This window comes from Zophobas morio, unplaced genomic scaffold (genome assembly GCF_036711695.1).
Source record: "Zophobas morio isolate AGI-343-1 ecotype UQ-CSIRO unplaced genomic scaffold, CSIRO_AGI_Zmor_V1 ptg000029l, whole genome shotgun sequence".
Taxonomy (NCBI): domain Eukaryota; kingdom Metazoa; phylum Arthropoda; class Insecta; order Coleoptera; family Tenebrionidae; genus Zophobas; species Zophobas morio.
In genome coordinates this window covers 5,079,413-5,094,061 of record NW_026972134.1, presented here as the reverse complement: position 1 = coordinate 5,094,061, position 14,649 = coordinate 5,079,413, and the positions used below count along the sequence as shown (strand labels likewise).

General features: G+C 33.8%; 2 protein-coding genes across 2 annotated transcripts; both read right to left on the bottom strand.

Moving 5' to 3' along the window:
• Nucleotides 1–7,692: 7,692 nt before the first annotated feature.
• Nucleotides 7,693–8,250, bottom strand: LOC135137313 (uncharacterized). Its single transcript, XM_064066934.1, has one exon. It carries the CDS (start codon nucleotides 8,248–8,250, stop codon nucleotides 7,693–7,695), a length of 558 nt encoding a protein of 185 aa, XP_063923004.1.
• A 3,819-nt stretch (nucleotides 8,251–12,069) lies between these two features.
• On the bottom strand, nucleotides 12,070–12,958 carry LOC135137312 (uncharacterized). Its single transcript, XM_064066933.1, has 2 exons — nucleotides 12,743–12,958; nucleotides 12,070–12,519 (listed from the first exon to the last, which is right to left on the bottom strand). The coding sequence occupies exons 1-2, from the start codon at nucleotides 12,956–12,958 to the stop codon at nucleotides 12,070–12,072; spliced, it is 666 nt and encodes a 221-aa protein (XP_063923003.1).
• Nucleotides 12,959–14,649: the final 1,691 nt, after the last annotated feature.

Genomic DNA, 14,649 nt, shown 5'->3' with positions numbered 1-14,649 from the left:
CAAGTCAAACCCTGCCTAAATAACACCAATATTGATCTGAATGTTAAATTATGATATAATTATGTAATAAGAGAAGAAACATTACGAACTTTCACAACTTCGGAACACGTAACTATATTTAGTTATTAGTCGCATTTTTGATACATTTCATAACTAACTCATTTAATCAAATATTTCGAAATACGTTGCCTTCGTAACAGAAATTTCAATTATACCATATACTGATTACCGTATGCTTCGTAACAACGACTTATATTCAGTTTAGATCAGCACAACTTGCAAGATGGAAATAATCAATTCAGAAGAATCGTTTTTATTTTGGGCAAAACTGTTCGCTCTAAATTCCGCCAGAAGCCCAAAAACTTTTAGTAAATTACTGATCCTTTACAGCTTTTTGTTAGTGGCAGCTTACATTACTATAGTATGTTTAGAGATAATCGAACAGCGTGCGACGACACTAAATGAAATGAACAACGTAGTCTTCAGCTTTCAAATATTCGCCTATGTATTTACGTTTTTCGCAAACATGATATCAAACTGGTGGCAATCGAAAAAAGTTCTCAAATGTTTTAAAAACCTCGCTGGATTTGACAAAAACCTCTCAAAATTAGGTTTTTATCCTAACCACAGAAAATTGATAAATGTCTTTTATGTTTCTTTTCTGTTATCCTTGATTGCTTTTCTTTACATTGCGATAACAGAATATGTTGTTACAGTTGTTGTGAATACTTCGTCGACAATCCACTGGCTTACGTATTACGTTCCCTTTACTGTAATGTTTTTGGGGTCTTATTTTATCGTTATTTCTTTGTATTTTCTACTAGAACGATATAAAGGTTTGGTGCATGTTTTAACGAAAGAGGGCACAACCGACCGTTACTCGCCCGAAAGTCTTAAAGTCATTAGAAGATTCGTTCCGGTGTATGTTGACATTACTAACATCACCAACGATATGGCTTCAAAATTTTCTTTACAAATTTGTGCACTATTAATTGTGACTGCAGTTACCATCACCAATAAACTATTTTTATTAGTGAAAGGTAAATTTCGCTTTTTGCATCAACTGATTTTGTTTAACGTTGTCTGTCTACATACGATTGAAGTATGTGCGGTCGTTTGGATACATTTTCAGATCCACCTTAAAGTAAGAGTGTTTTCAATTAATGAAATTAGTACCACACATTTTTTTTTTTTAGATTGGGGAAATCAATGACTTGATTTCAAAGATCATTTCAAATAAAGGTGAAATTCGTCACTCGGACAATGATGTAAGAATTTGTTCACATTTTTTTTTCACTCGAGTTTTATGTTTGTAGCTTACCCAGGGATTGTTATTGATCGATAAAAATAAATTTGATGTTCAAGTATTTGGAATGTTCGCAGTAACTCCAGGCAGTCTGTTTAACGTAAGTTGAATAATATGAAAAGATGTTTATGAGAATAGGATTTGCAACGTGGTGATGAATGTATAAAATTAAAAAAAAGTCGTTTTGATAATTTAGTTCATATGTAATATAGTTTATGAAAGAAAATCAGTATTTATGCGTTTATAAAATAATTTGGGGAGATAAGTTAAACATTTATTTTTTACTATTGTAAACCACGACAAATTTACATAGCAGATGTATTTTTGAAAACTACAATTCGTGGTCAACAAAATGAAACTGTTTGGTTTCATCAGAAACGAAAAGTGAACCTTTTCTACTACTGGTTTAGAAAAGTGTTCATTGATCACTCGTTGGTGATCTATATCTTTTTTATTACAGATGGTCACTTGGATTGGATCTTATCTGATAGTTATGGTTCAGTTTACCCCAGACAATTTAGTTATAAACGAAGTCACATGGCAACTGGCACCACCAGGTTAGACTTACAAGATTTTGTAATGTATCATTATTTTTATTTTCCCTTTATTGTTGTAGGTACTCAGTAATTAGTTTCCATTTTCAAATGAAACTTGGGCTGAGATAACGCTTGTAGCCTATCACAGTGTTCAAACAGTATAACAGATCTCTAATGCACATCGTTCCAATTTGCAAAAATCAAATACTTTGAACTTTTTTCAACAACGTATTTTCCTAATAAATGTTTTAGTCAAAATATTAATGATATTAATGTTACTTATCTTGTAAACTGGATCGAAATATTTAGGTTTTATCAAAAGGTTGAAATGTTATTCTTATTTTACAAGCCTTTGAAATCCTACAGCCAGTTATGTTTTAATAATTTTATAATAAAACTGAAACAATAAAATAATGCAAGCAATACAAATGTACTGCTGTCAGACCGAGATTATTTAATATTTAGTTCTTGTTAAAGCTAGGTCAAGTAAGTAATGTAGTTATTGATAACGCACTTATGTTGTAAGTAACGTGGTAATTTAACTGACTACACTGGAACAAGTTTGAAAATTATATGCACACCATTATTTAATTAGAAGTAACCCTACAGTTAAGACATTAATACTGGTGTAATGAAGATGGAATAAACGCCAAATCTAATAAATAAATAAAGTAATTTTATCCTACCCATCGGGACATTTTTTTAACACTAATCATTTGAAAGTGAGTATGGGCTTAATCCCCAGATACAATTGAAAAAAAAAACACGCATCAATGCTTTGGAAGAATGCAAGCGATGTTACTTCACTAAAAAAAAATACAACTTGTTTAGTGTTTGTCTATTTAGTCCTAATACCCACTTCAAATAGTTTACTTGCACCCTCTATAACTCATAACATTTTCTCCATCCCTACACTCTACACTTCCAGTCCATACTCTTTACAGACTATAAAACATCATTATCCTTCTCTTCGTAGAAGGTCCAAACTTTCTCGCATCGATACCCTAAACGATACTGGTTGCCTTATTAGCCTTTCCGGCCAATTAACTTAAGTAGCTTCTGTTAGAGTTAATATTACTCATTCAGTTCTACCTTTTTCCTTTCCATATGTCTTACCAAGTTACTCATCATTTCTGTCATTCCTTCTTATTTTCTATGATCACCAGGTCGTCAGCATACGCCACGTCAGACACCACAATTTTTCTCGTCTGCATTTTTTTTTTTTTTCTCTGTATTTCCTATATAAGCCTCAAATAGGCTAGGACTCGGTGGGCATCCCTAACTTACTCCTTTGCATGTATAAAAAACTTCACACTCATTTACTCTTACCTTGAAATCCATTTCCACATAGATTTCTTCTATCTTGCTTTCTAATTGTTCACGTATTCCTTTCAGTTCTCATAATTGTCCCCACATTCTTCCCTATCTACCATATGGAACACTAGCTTGAGGTCCACAAAGATTGCATACATCCTACTACCGTCTATCTTTATTTCTTGTTCTATTGTTGAGTTTTTGCAGCATAAAAACACCCACTTTATTTCATGCAACTATCTTTAGATTATGTCTGCCTCAGATTATCGCGCAATCAAGTTTCTACCACACGAACCATTCATTCTGACAACAGATGCAACGTCACACTTTCAGGATTTAATGAAGTTAAAAAACTTATTTCCGATGTGAAAACATCTGTAGATCAGCGTTTTTAGAAACTTGAACCTGTCTATTTCGGCCTTTACAGGTCGTCCTCGGTTGTTAAAAGTAAAACTTAATTCACCGGATCTTGCTAAGTCTGTTTTGATAAAGCAAAAAGTTCTGAAAAATACATCATTTCAAAAAGTTGTTATACGTGATGACAAAACCTATGCTCAAAATTTATTTCTAAAGGAACTAATATATAAATATTTAAATGGTGTCCCCCGAATTGTTCAAGATAGTCCTAAATCTTCTTTTAATGGTAACAGTGATTTAAACTAACCTTGCCCAACAACAATCCAATGATAACAAAATTTATTCTCAAAACACGCATGGTATGAAATCTAAAATCCATTTATTCTTTCCTAATATTTCAGTTATTTCCAGATTTTTTCACAGTGTTCAGGAGTGATAGAAACAAAAGTTTAACAAATTGTTCCAAAGGTGGAGGTGTTCTCATAGCCGTCAATGCAAAGTTTTCTGCTTATAGTATGGACATCACCATTTTTACGATACTACTGTTCCAAATGTTGACATAGTTTGTTGCAAATTTCTGTGCTTCAATCGATCTTTGATTATTGTAAATTTGTATATCCCTCCAAAAATTAAGTCAGATATGTTCCAGCTGTTTCTGGAAATCTTTGAGCAATTCCTTTCAGTAAATAAGAATTCAATCATAGTTGGTGATTTTAACGTTCCGCATTTTCTAGAGCAATCATTAAATGATATGAAAACTAGATTATTGAGACAGAGTATATCATTCTTAAATTTAAGCCAAGTTAATAACATAAAAAATTGTGACAACCGACGTATAGACCTAGTTTTTCACGACCCTGTCTTAAATAAATGCGCCGTTACAAAAGATAATGATCCACTAGTACATCCAGATCCATACCACCCTGCATTAAATATCTCACCCTTAATTGATCATGTAGCTCATCCAAACTACCCATTTTTATCAGAACCAAGATGTAGAATTTTAAAAAAGCAGACTTCATCTCTCTTTATCGTGATATACATTTCACTAACTAGGATTTTTTAGATGAAAGACAAAATGTCAACATGTTATGTGACACATTGTTTTCCCAAATGGTACCCACCTGAACTTAAACGAAAAATTAAAGAAAAAATCATAATTCATCGTAAATTTAAAATAACTAAATCTCAATTTCATTATTATGAGTTCTCTAACATTCGTAGAAATGTTAAAGTTTTGGTTAATAGAGATTATAAATCTTATCTGAATCAGGTGCAGCCACATAATCCTAAGGAATTTTGGAAATTCTTTTATGACAAAAAAGGGCGAACACGAATTCCCTGTAGAATGCAGTTTGATGAAACAGATCTGTCGACCCCCAAACAAATTGTCGAAGTATTCAAAAACTTCTTCTCCAGCGTTTTCATTTCATCGTCTATTCCTACTGCTGATCCTTTTACAACATCAACTAACTGGCCATCTATAAATCTTACTACTATATCTGAAGAAGAAGTTAACTCAGCTATAAAAAAATTAAAACCCAACATGAGTGCTGGCTTGGACTGTGTTCCTGCATTTCTTATTAGTGACTGCTCCAATGCGCTACTTGCGCCTCTAACCCTTATTTTCAACAAGTGTATTCAAACTAGTACATTTCCGGATGTTTGGAAACTTGCAAGAATTGGCCAGTTCTTAAATCGGGTGAATCATCGAATATACGTAATTACAGCCCCATCTCAATATTGTCAAATTTTGCAAAAAGTGTAATTTACAGTTCCATATATCTTTGCGTAAAAAACTTATTGTCAGTCAAACAGCATGCTTTTATCCGTGGCCGTTCAACAATCAGTAACCCCACTTGCAGCACACAGTATTTATGTATTTATCAAATTGTTTGGATAATAATTTACAGGTCGATGTAATTTACACCGATATATCAAAAGCATTTGGTCGCATAAATCACATTAATCTTCTGTGTAAACTACATCAATTTGGTTTTTCTACTCCTGTCTTATCTTTATTTACTTCGTACTTACATGATAGAATGTTGAGTGTTGTCTATAATAACTGTAAGTCTACTAATTATTTACAGTCATCAGGTGTGCCCCAGGGTTCAAACTTGGGTCCACTTCTCTTCCTTCTTTACGTAGGTGATACTACTGCTCATGTCTCTAACTCTCACTGTCTTTTATACGCAGATGATTTAAAGCTTTACAAATTTATTATTATTATTAAACTACAGCCCCAACAGACAAAAGCCCAATTACGGAGACCAAAAGACGAAACAAAAACTGAGAATATGATATAGTTAGACAAATTAAGTCAACCATAAACCAATAAAATTATTATAATATAACCAACAGTTGAATTATTCAATTAGAACTACTATTATACCGAATATTTAATTCTACAAAGTTACTATTTAAACATATACCAGTTAATTATTGGACAACTATAATCTTAATAGATATTCTCTCTGAAAGAATATTAAGAAAGACATAAATGACCAAACATAACAAATAATTATTACGGATTGTAGTCAAAGGGATAGCAATTACAGAAAAAAACCTGACACAAGATGTTAGGAGCAGTGGCACAAATGCGAGCCAAACTGTCATAAAACATGTCACATCCATAAGAGACATAATTGAAATTTTTACAACTCACAAACAGTGGACACTTCCTTCCAAGATTGGTCATACAGCGACGAGTTTTAAAAACCTCCTGATGCCGTGAGTTAAATCGAGGGATTAATTGTGAAGAAGATTGTCGACTATTGCAGGAAGATCTTAACAGAGTTAGTAGACGGGGTGATAATAATGATCTTCTATTAAACAGAGATAAATGTCATATAGTTTCGTATTCTCGCAAACTCAACGTACTACATTTTGATTACTTAATATGTGACACAAACCTCAATAGGTCTGACTTTGCAAGGGATGTTGGAGTAATATTTGACATGAAACTAAGTTTTAATGACCATATGAATCATGTTGTTACATCGTCTCTTAAAGTATTAGGTTTCTTAATTCGAAATACAAAATCATTCACTGATCCTAAAGCTCTTACGTATTATTTTATTCATTGGTTCGCTCCAAACTTGAATACACATCCATTATATGGTCGTCATTCTACAATTATCAGTCAGTCAATTTAGAATCTGTGCAGCGACGCTTTTTAAAGTATTTTTGTATTTTCGAACTCACGCTGTGTATCCCCCAAATGGATATTCACAACAACTGTTGCTCTCGGAATATCATACTGGGTCCCTTCGCTCCAGACGTAATACTGCTGGTGTAATTTTTTTGAAAAATCTTTTAGCGGGCCCCACTGACTGCAATGATTTATTGTGTCAATTATCGTTTAACATCCCTAGGCCTGAAAGTAGAAATTCAGATCCGTTCAAATTGCCCCATTTTAGGACTAATTTAGGGTTAAATTCACTATTATACAGACATATTTGTTTCAAGTATTAGTGCAATTTTACGCAACTTTAGTGATGTGAACTGTACTGTTTAAAGGAATATAACATTATATTACTCAATTTTTATTTTATATTTAGGGTTCAGATTTAGAGAGTAGTGCACTGTATTTTGTAATTTTTGTAATTATTTCTTTAATTATGTATAATTTTTTCTTTTCTTTGAATTGTATCTTAATTTAATTATAATATATTGTTCTGTCATTGGATAATAATCTGTTGGGCAATAAAGTCTTAATATTATTACTACTATTAATATTATTATATGAGGCAATACATTGTCTATAGTACCCCTACCTCTTCTAAAACCCGCTTGTTGATTTGGCAAAATATCCTTTTCCTCCATTTCAATCCTCAACCATTGTTTCAGACATCCTCTTTCTGACCACTTTCGTTTAATACACCCATGCTTCATTTGCTATCCCGTCTCCTCCCGGTGCTTTATCTTTTTTCAGGTATTCTATTTGTCTGTTATTTTTTCTCTACTGACTCTTCTTTCCCCTTTCATTTTTCAGAGTAAGTTTTCTCATTCGCTTCTTGCAGTTCCAAAATGTTTCCTGCATTGCTCGTCCTTATCTCTTCTGTAATTCCTATATATAATATATATATAATCCAAAACCTTTCTACCCGTAGGGGTAAGGTAAAATCAATATACAATTCGAGTAAACTTCATTTTTAGCTATAAAATCATACTTCTTCATGCGTCCCAATATACCATTTTATTCCATTCTCTTTTGTTTTTCCCTATAGATTTCGCCCTGTCCCATTCTTGGTTCCTTTTCCTCAGTATCTTTGCCATTTCGTCGTTACATGTAAGTTTTGGTCTATCTCGTTTCCTATTACTTATAATTCTTGGTTCCCATACTCTTTTCGTTGGCCGTTGTTCGCTCATTCTTATCAAGTATCCAAACCATTTTAGCCGTTGATTTTCAATTACTTGTAGTACTGGGTCTATTTCGAGTTCTTTTCTTATTATTTCGTTTGGTATCTCATCTCTTCGTGTTAGTCCTTGCACTCTTCTTAAATATTTCATCTCTATCACCTGCATTCTGCTCCTCAGCGGATCATTTAACACCCAGCTCTCACTTCCATGTATTAATGTAGGTCGGTATATTGTCTTAAATATCGTCATCTTTGTTTTCCTGCTTACTTCCTTTCTTCCTATAATCGATTTTGTTAGCGCGAGATACAATCTCGTTGCGCTGCTTATTCTCTTCTCAATTTCTTTCGTCAGGTCCCCTTCATTTCGTATCATTGGGCCTAAATACTTAATCTCTTTTACTTACTCGACCTTCTCTCCATTTATTTCTATGTTTATGCTTTTTCGATCATTTGCTATCACCATCGCCTTAGTTTTGTCAATATGTATCTTCATTCCTCGTTTCATTAGTTGTTCTTTCCATATCTCGAAGTTTTGCTGCAGATCTTTTTCTTTTGCCGCACATAGTGTGATGTCATCGACGAAAGCGCATTCGGTTAGCCACATTGGTTGTAGTTTTCTGTGCCCCACATAGGTACATTTTCTTCACTAACATTTTCCCTTCTTTCATGATGTCGTCTATGATCATGACAAACAGCGTTGGGCTGAGCACCCCACCTTGTCTAAGTCCTTCTTCCACTCAAAATTTTTTCGATTGTTTGTTCTCTGTTTTCTCATAGTTCCACGTTTTGCTGTATAGGCTCGTATTCCCTGTAGGAATTTGCCAATGACTTGTCTCCTCTCTAAACTCTGCCAAATTATTATTCGTCTAGATACGCTATCGAACGCCTTTGTCAGATCCAAAAATCCTTTTTTCCCTACTTTTTTCTATCAATTGTTTGATCGTAAATATAATAATAATAATATTAATAATAATAATAATAGTAATCTTTATTTGTCCAACAGTAACCTATTATAGGACAAACATGTAACAAAAATATAACATATATTTAAACAAACAAGTCATCATATATAACATCAGCAGCTTTACACATAAAAAATATCGGTGCTCTGCGCAGTACATTTGTACGTGGAGTTGGTAAGCGGAAATTGGATGCCGATCTTGACGTAAGACGAGGAACATTGAAAGGTACCTTGCTCAAAAGAAATTCGCAGTCAATTTGATAATGCACTAGTTTAGACAAAAATAATGCAGCACGTTGAGTTCTTCTTTCTCCTAATGACGGCAAATGATGACGTTCAAGCAGTTCAATTGAACTAGTTCCTCTTTCTGGATAAGCACCATCGATTCTGTACGATAAGTACTTCAAGAAACGACGATAAATTTTGTCTAACATGAGTGCGTGAGATGCGTATATGGGGTTCCATACTAGTATGACATATTCCATTTTACTTAAAACATAGGAATAAAAGAGCTGCTTCATTAAGTTTAAGTCACTAAAGTTGCGACAAGTGCGCATGACAAAGCCCAAGGACTTAGACGCAGAAGAGCAAACACAATTAAGGTGCTCAACAAATGTCAACGTTGAATCAAAAACAACACCAAGATCTTTCATACAATCCTTCTTATCAAGAAGATAACCGTCAATCATATACTGCGTCGGTAAAGGAGAATGAGTTCTGGTGAAAGTAACAAAAAAGCATTTTTGCTTATTAAGAATGAGTTTATGGGTCATACACCATTGTGTCAATACGTTTAAGTTACTTTGCAATAAAAGAACTTCGTTGTAAGAATTGATTAACATATATAATTTAATGTCATCAGCATAAGCTAAGACTGGACAAGATAGTGAAAGCAGCAAGTCGTTTATGAATAAAACAAATAATAATGGACCGAGATGGGATCCTTGGGGAACCCCTGATGTAGCAATAAATTCTCTAGAAGTAAAACCATTGTAATAAACATAACAAACTCTCTGCTACTTAAATAAGACTCAATTAAAGCTAAAGCATCGGTGTTCAAACCAAAGTTATTAAGCTTCTGTATTAGAATGTTATGTTGAATCTTATCAAAAGCTTTCGATAAGTCTGTATAAATTACATCCACTCTTCCACGGTTATCAACCTCCTCGGCTAGATATTGTGCAATGGTTGAAAGATTGGTGTCAGTGGATCTTCCAGAGACAAAGCCATGTTGGTAAGGCGAAATGTAACTCTTCACTTTATTGTAAATCACCTGATAAAGAACCTTTTCGAAAACTTTTCCAAAATTGGACAAAATACACACTGGTCTATAATTTGGAATGCATGATTTATCACCATTTTTGAACACAGGAGAAATACGGGCACGTTTCCAGAGACTCGGAAAGGTACAAGTTTTTATAGCAAGATTAAATAAAATAGATAGCGGTTTAGCAAAAACCAACCTGCAATCACGTATAAGGAACGAAGGTATTAAGTCATCACCTGAAGTACACTTATTTGAGAACCGTGCCATTACAGATGTAAGATCGTCTTCACAGATCAAAGGAAAACCGAAGGGAACAGTAGAATTTACAGAATCAGTTATTTGAATAGGATCATTTAATGAGAACGAACTTGAAAAAAGAGTCAGCAAAAGCGTTGACGATGGAATAAGGCTCCGAGTACTCAAATTTCGCATCATGTAGAGTATTTGGAATTCTTGAATGTCCTCGTCTGTTGTTTAAAAATGTCCATATCTCAGCAGGATTAGATTTAATGTTAGTCTCCATGTTGACTATGTAAGATCTGTAGGAATCAGAAATCAGAGTCTTAGTCAAGCTACGTGGACGACTAAATTCATTGTAAAATTTATAATTCTTGGTTTTCAGCCACTTTTTCCTATAGTATTCTTTCATTTTCAGGGAAAAAAAATATGTGGTCTTGTGCGCTTCGTCCCTTTCTAAAGCCACTCTGCGCTTCCTCTAGATTATGTTCTAGCATCTTTCTTAGTTCCTTGTCCATTATTCGCTCGTAAACTTTGGCCACTATACTTATCAAGGTTATTCCCCTGTAATTTTCGCATCTGCTGCTGTCGCTCTTTTTGTGTGTCGGTGCTATTACTCCGATTTGCCAATCATCCGGTGCCTCGCCTTCTTGAAACGCTTTGTTGTACAATTTTGTCAACATTTCCGTTGTTTTTGCTCCCATCCTTTTGATCGTTGCTCTTCTCTTCTTCTGCTCTCTCATTTAGATATACAACCTCGTGTTCTTGTAACCCACATGTCATTTCATCATTTTCTGTGTTTAGTAGTTCCTTAAAATATTATCTCCATCTGTCCATTTTCTTGTCTTCATCGTTGATCATTATCCTACTCTTATCTCTGATTTGGTTTATATTGTTCTCTCTTTCTTTCCTTGGGTTTTTCAATACCTTGTAAAATAGTTTTTGGTTATTTTTGCTGTCTTCTTCCATTTTTCTGCCAAAATTGATCCATTCTAATTCTTTTGCTTGTATAACATTCTTTTTTAGAATCCCTCTCTGCTCCTTATATTCATCATAATTTTCTTCGTTGCTATTATTCACATACTTTCTCCAATTTTTCTTTTTTGCTTTTATTTGTTTCTTTATTTCCTCATTCCACCAGCTTGTTTGTTTTCCTTCTTATCTATTTTTGTTATTCGATACACTTTGCTTGCTGTATTTCGGATGACTTTTTTTGAATTCCCACGCTTCATCTTTTTCTGCTATTATTGTCTCTAGTTTTCCCTGTATCTGTCAGCCACTTCTTTTGTCGCCAGATTATATGTTTCTACCACTTCTTGTGTTTTCGGGCTGTTGTTTTGTTGTGTCTTACGCTTTGTTGCCTTTCTTTGGATTTTTACTTTGCGAGTACCATATAATGGTCGCTACTTATTTCTGGCCCTCTCTAACATCTAGTAGGTACCTCGTTCCTATGTTCCCTGTTTATTAACATATAGTCTATGATTGATTTTTCGTTTCTACTATGTACTTCTCGTGTGTACATGTGTATCTGCTTGTGCTCAAAAAAGGTATTTATAATTATAAAATTATTGCCCACGCAGAAGTTGATTATTCTTTTCCCGTTCATATTTTTTGTTCCTCCTCGTACCTTCCCATTACTTCTATTGTCCTGTTATTTTTACTTCCCACCCTGCCATTTAGGTCCCCCAAAATGATTGTTCGCCCAACCAAATTTTCCACTATGTCTGTTAGTTCATTCTAGAACTCCCTTTTTTCTCAGTTTTTTCGTCCTCGGTAGGTCCATATGCTATACTATTTGTAATATTCCTTTTAAGATGAATCTCCACCCTTCTATGCTCTTTCTTGAGAATACATCCCACTCCTTCTCTTGCCCTCATGTCTTTATTTACACCACTATAGATTAATACGTGTTCCTCTTTCATTTCCATCATCCCTTGTTTTTTTTTCTTTTTTGAGTCGGTTATGCCTAGTATATCTAAGTTCGCTTGCTCAAATTCGGTAATTAATTCTCTTTCTTTTCCTGTTATGCTTCTAATATTCCAAGTCCTTATTTTCCATACCTTCTTATCCAATCTTTCTTTTTCCTTCTTTTCTCTTTTACGGTTTTTCTTGTCTTTCACTTCTTGAGCTCCCCGTTTGTTTTCCTGTTTTTCTAAATTATTTTTCTCTCTTACCCTCTGTGTTAAATTTATTTTTCCTTGTCATATTTTCCTGTCCTTTGCCTAAGTGGTGTCCTTTGTTCCCCATACCCAATACTATTATTAGTTTTTGGGCTTGGTTCTTTTACTGAGTTGTGTATCAAGGGAGTCTCCTTTTGGTGATCTTTCCCAAACTCCTCGTTTTCTCTCTCTGCTTTTTTCCACCTGTGTAATTTCATGTGTTTGTTCTTTCTTCTTGTACTTTCTTAGTAAAATCTTCGTCAATCCCTGTGTTTGTGCTCTTCAATTTTTTTGCTTTTCTCAGTATTTCCATTTTGCTTTCTCCCGTGGTCATTTTCATCATTATGGGTCTTGTGCTCATTGATTTATATTTTCCTATTTTCATTGTTTCATCGATGTATTGCTCGCTGTTAATCTCTGCTCCTATTGCGTTTAATATTTTTACCACCTTTGCCATTGTTTCTTCTCTTTCTGTAATTCCTGTAATTTTTCATTAATGTAGATCATCTCTTCTTGTTGTGTTCTAATCTCGCGTATTTTGTCTTCTTCCTCTTTTTGTTTCTGCCTTTTTCTTTCTTCGCACTTTATACTGTACTTATTTCTAATTCTTGGTTATTTTCCAATCCTTTAATGTTTTCGTGTTTTTCTCCAGTTCTTTACGTTCTTTCTCTTCTATAAGCTGTGTATTTCAATTACTTCATTAGGCTGAGTTCTTCCACTATCTCGTTTATGTCGTCTGTTGCCACAAAATCCGTCCTGTTTATTCTGTTCTGATATTTTATTATCCCCTCCAAAGCTATTTCACACACATCTTTTTCCCTTATTTTGCTTTCTTCTTCATTGCACTTCCAAAGGTAACTGATGGGATTCTCTTTCGTTTCATACACCCATGCTTCATTTTCTATTTTTCTGCCCATGCAAATTCTTTTGGGAGTTGTTGCTGTTTTTCCCCTGTTGTGCCCTCTATGTTTTCATCAAATCCACCACGTCGAATTCTCTTACATATTCCTCAAAATTTAATTTCTATCTAAATTTCCGATATATTCCAAAATAACAGTTTTGTACTTTCCTTCCTTTCCGCTTCTTTGTTCTTGCTCTTCTTTTTTTTTTCTTTTTTCCGTTCTTCTTATTAGCAGATTTGTTGCCTTGTTCGTTGGTGTTATTCTTCTTTTCTTCTTCCTTCTTTTAGTGAAAAATGTTTAATACCCGCTCCAGTTCGTTCCATTTAGATATTTTCGCATTCGCTATCAATTATTATATGAGTAGTATCAAATCCAGCACAGTTAAATAAAATTTAATTCAATAATTATTAATTACACTCTCTCGCCCTTTACAGTAAAATAAAATAAATAGTAAAAATTATATTAAATACATATAGATTTCAAAACGTTGATGACGTCATCTCAAAATTTTGCCAAAAAAATCCAATCTAATATTATAGCTTTCGGTTGGGAAGTAAAAGTGTTCACAAAATTCTTGAAAGTTTGGCATTTATCGATTTTAGTTTAACAACAATAATAATTAGAATCCACTTATTTTCTACTTCGAAATGAATGTATTATAGATCAAGGACGACAACTCACTAACAACGATTTTTTGTTCAAATATGACCAATTTTTGTCAATGTTTTATGTTTCGACAGTTACTCCACCTAAATATTTCGTATCCATTCGTAGTCCTGTAAAATGGGAATCACTTTCTACCGCCCTTTTCTTATTTGGGCAAAACTCTTTGCCTTTAATTCAGCAAAAAACCCAAATTCATTCAATAGACTACTAATTGTCTATACTCTTCTTCTGGTAGCAATATACCTCACGGCACTGGTTTTACGATTTTTGGAAACTTACAAAAAAAATGTGAGCCAAATAAACATAGTGATACTTAATTTGCAAACATCCACATACGTGTTCACATTCTTCTCGAATATATTATCAAACTGGTGGTATTCGAAGGAACACCTTGAGTGTTTAAATGATCTGGAAGGATTCGATAAGAACGTGACAAAACTAGGTTTCTATCAAAATCACAGGCAAATTCTTAAAGTGTTTTATATTTCATTTTTCTTATTTCTATTTTTGTTTATTTATGTCGCAATATTTGAATACGTAGTGTCCGTTATTGTTCAAAGGTGGACGTCACCTGTCGACT

Coding starts and splice junctions, on each gene's coding strand:
- LOC135137313 (XM_064066934.1), bottom strand. CDS start 8,250: ATGATACGAAATGAAGGGGACCTGACGAAAGAAATTGAGAAGAGAATA.
- LOC135137312 (XM_064066933.1), bottom strand. CDS start 12,958: ATGGCAAAGGTGGTAAAAATATTAAACGCAATAGGAGCAGAGATTAAC. Junction 12,520..12,742: donor ACGAAGATTTTACTAAGAAA/GTACAAGAAGAA, acceptor AATTTAACACAG/AGGGTAAGAGAGAAAAATAA.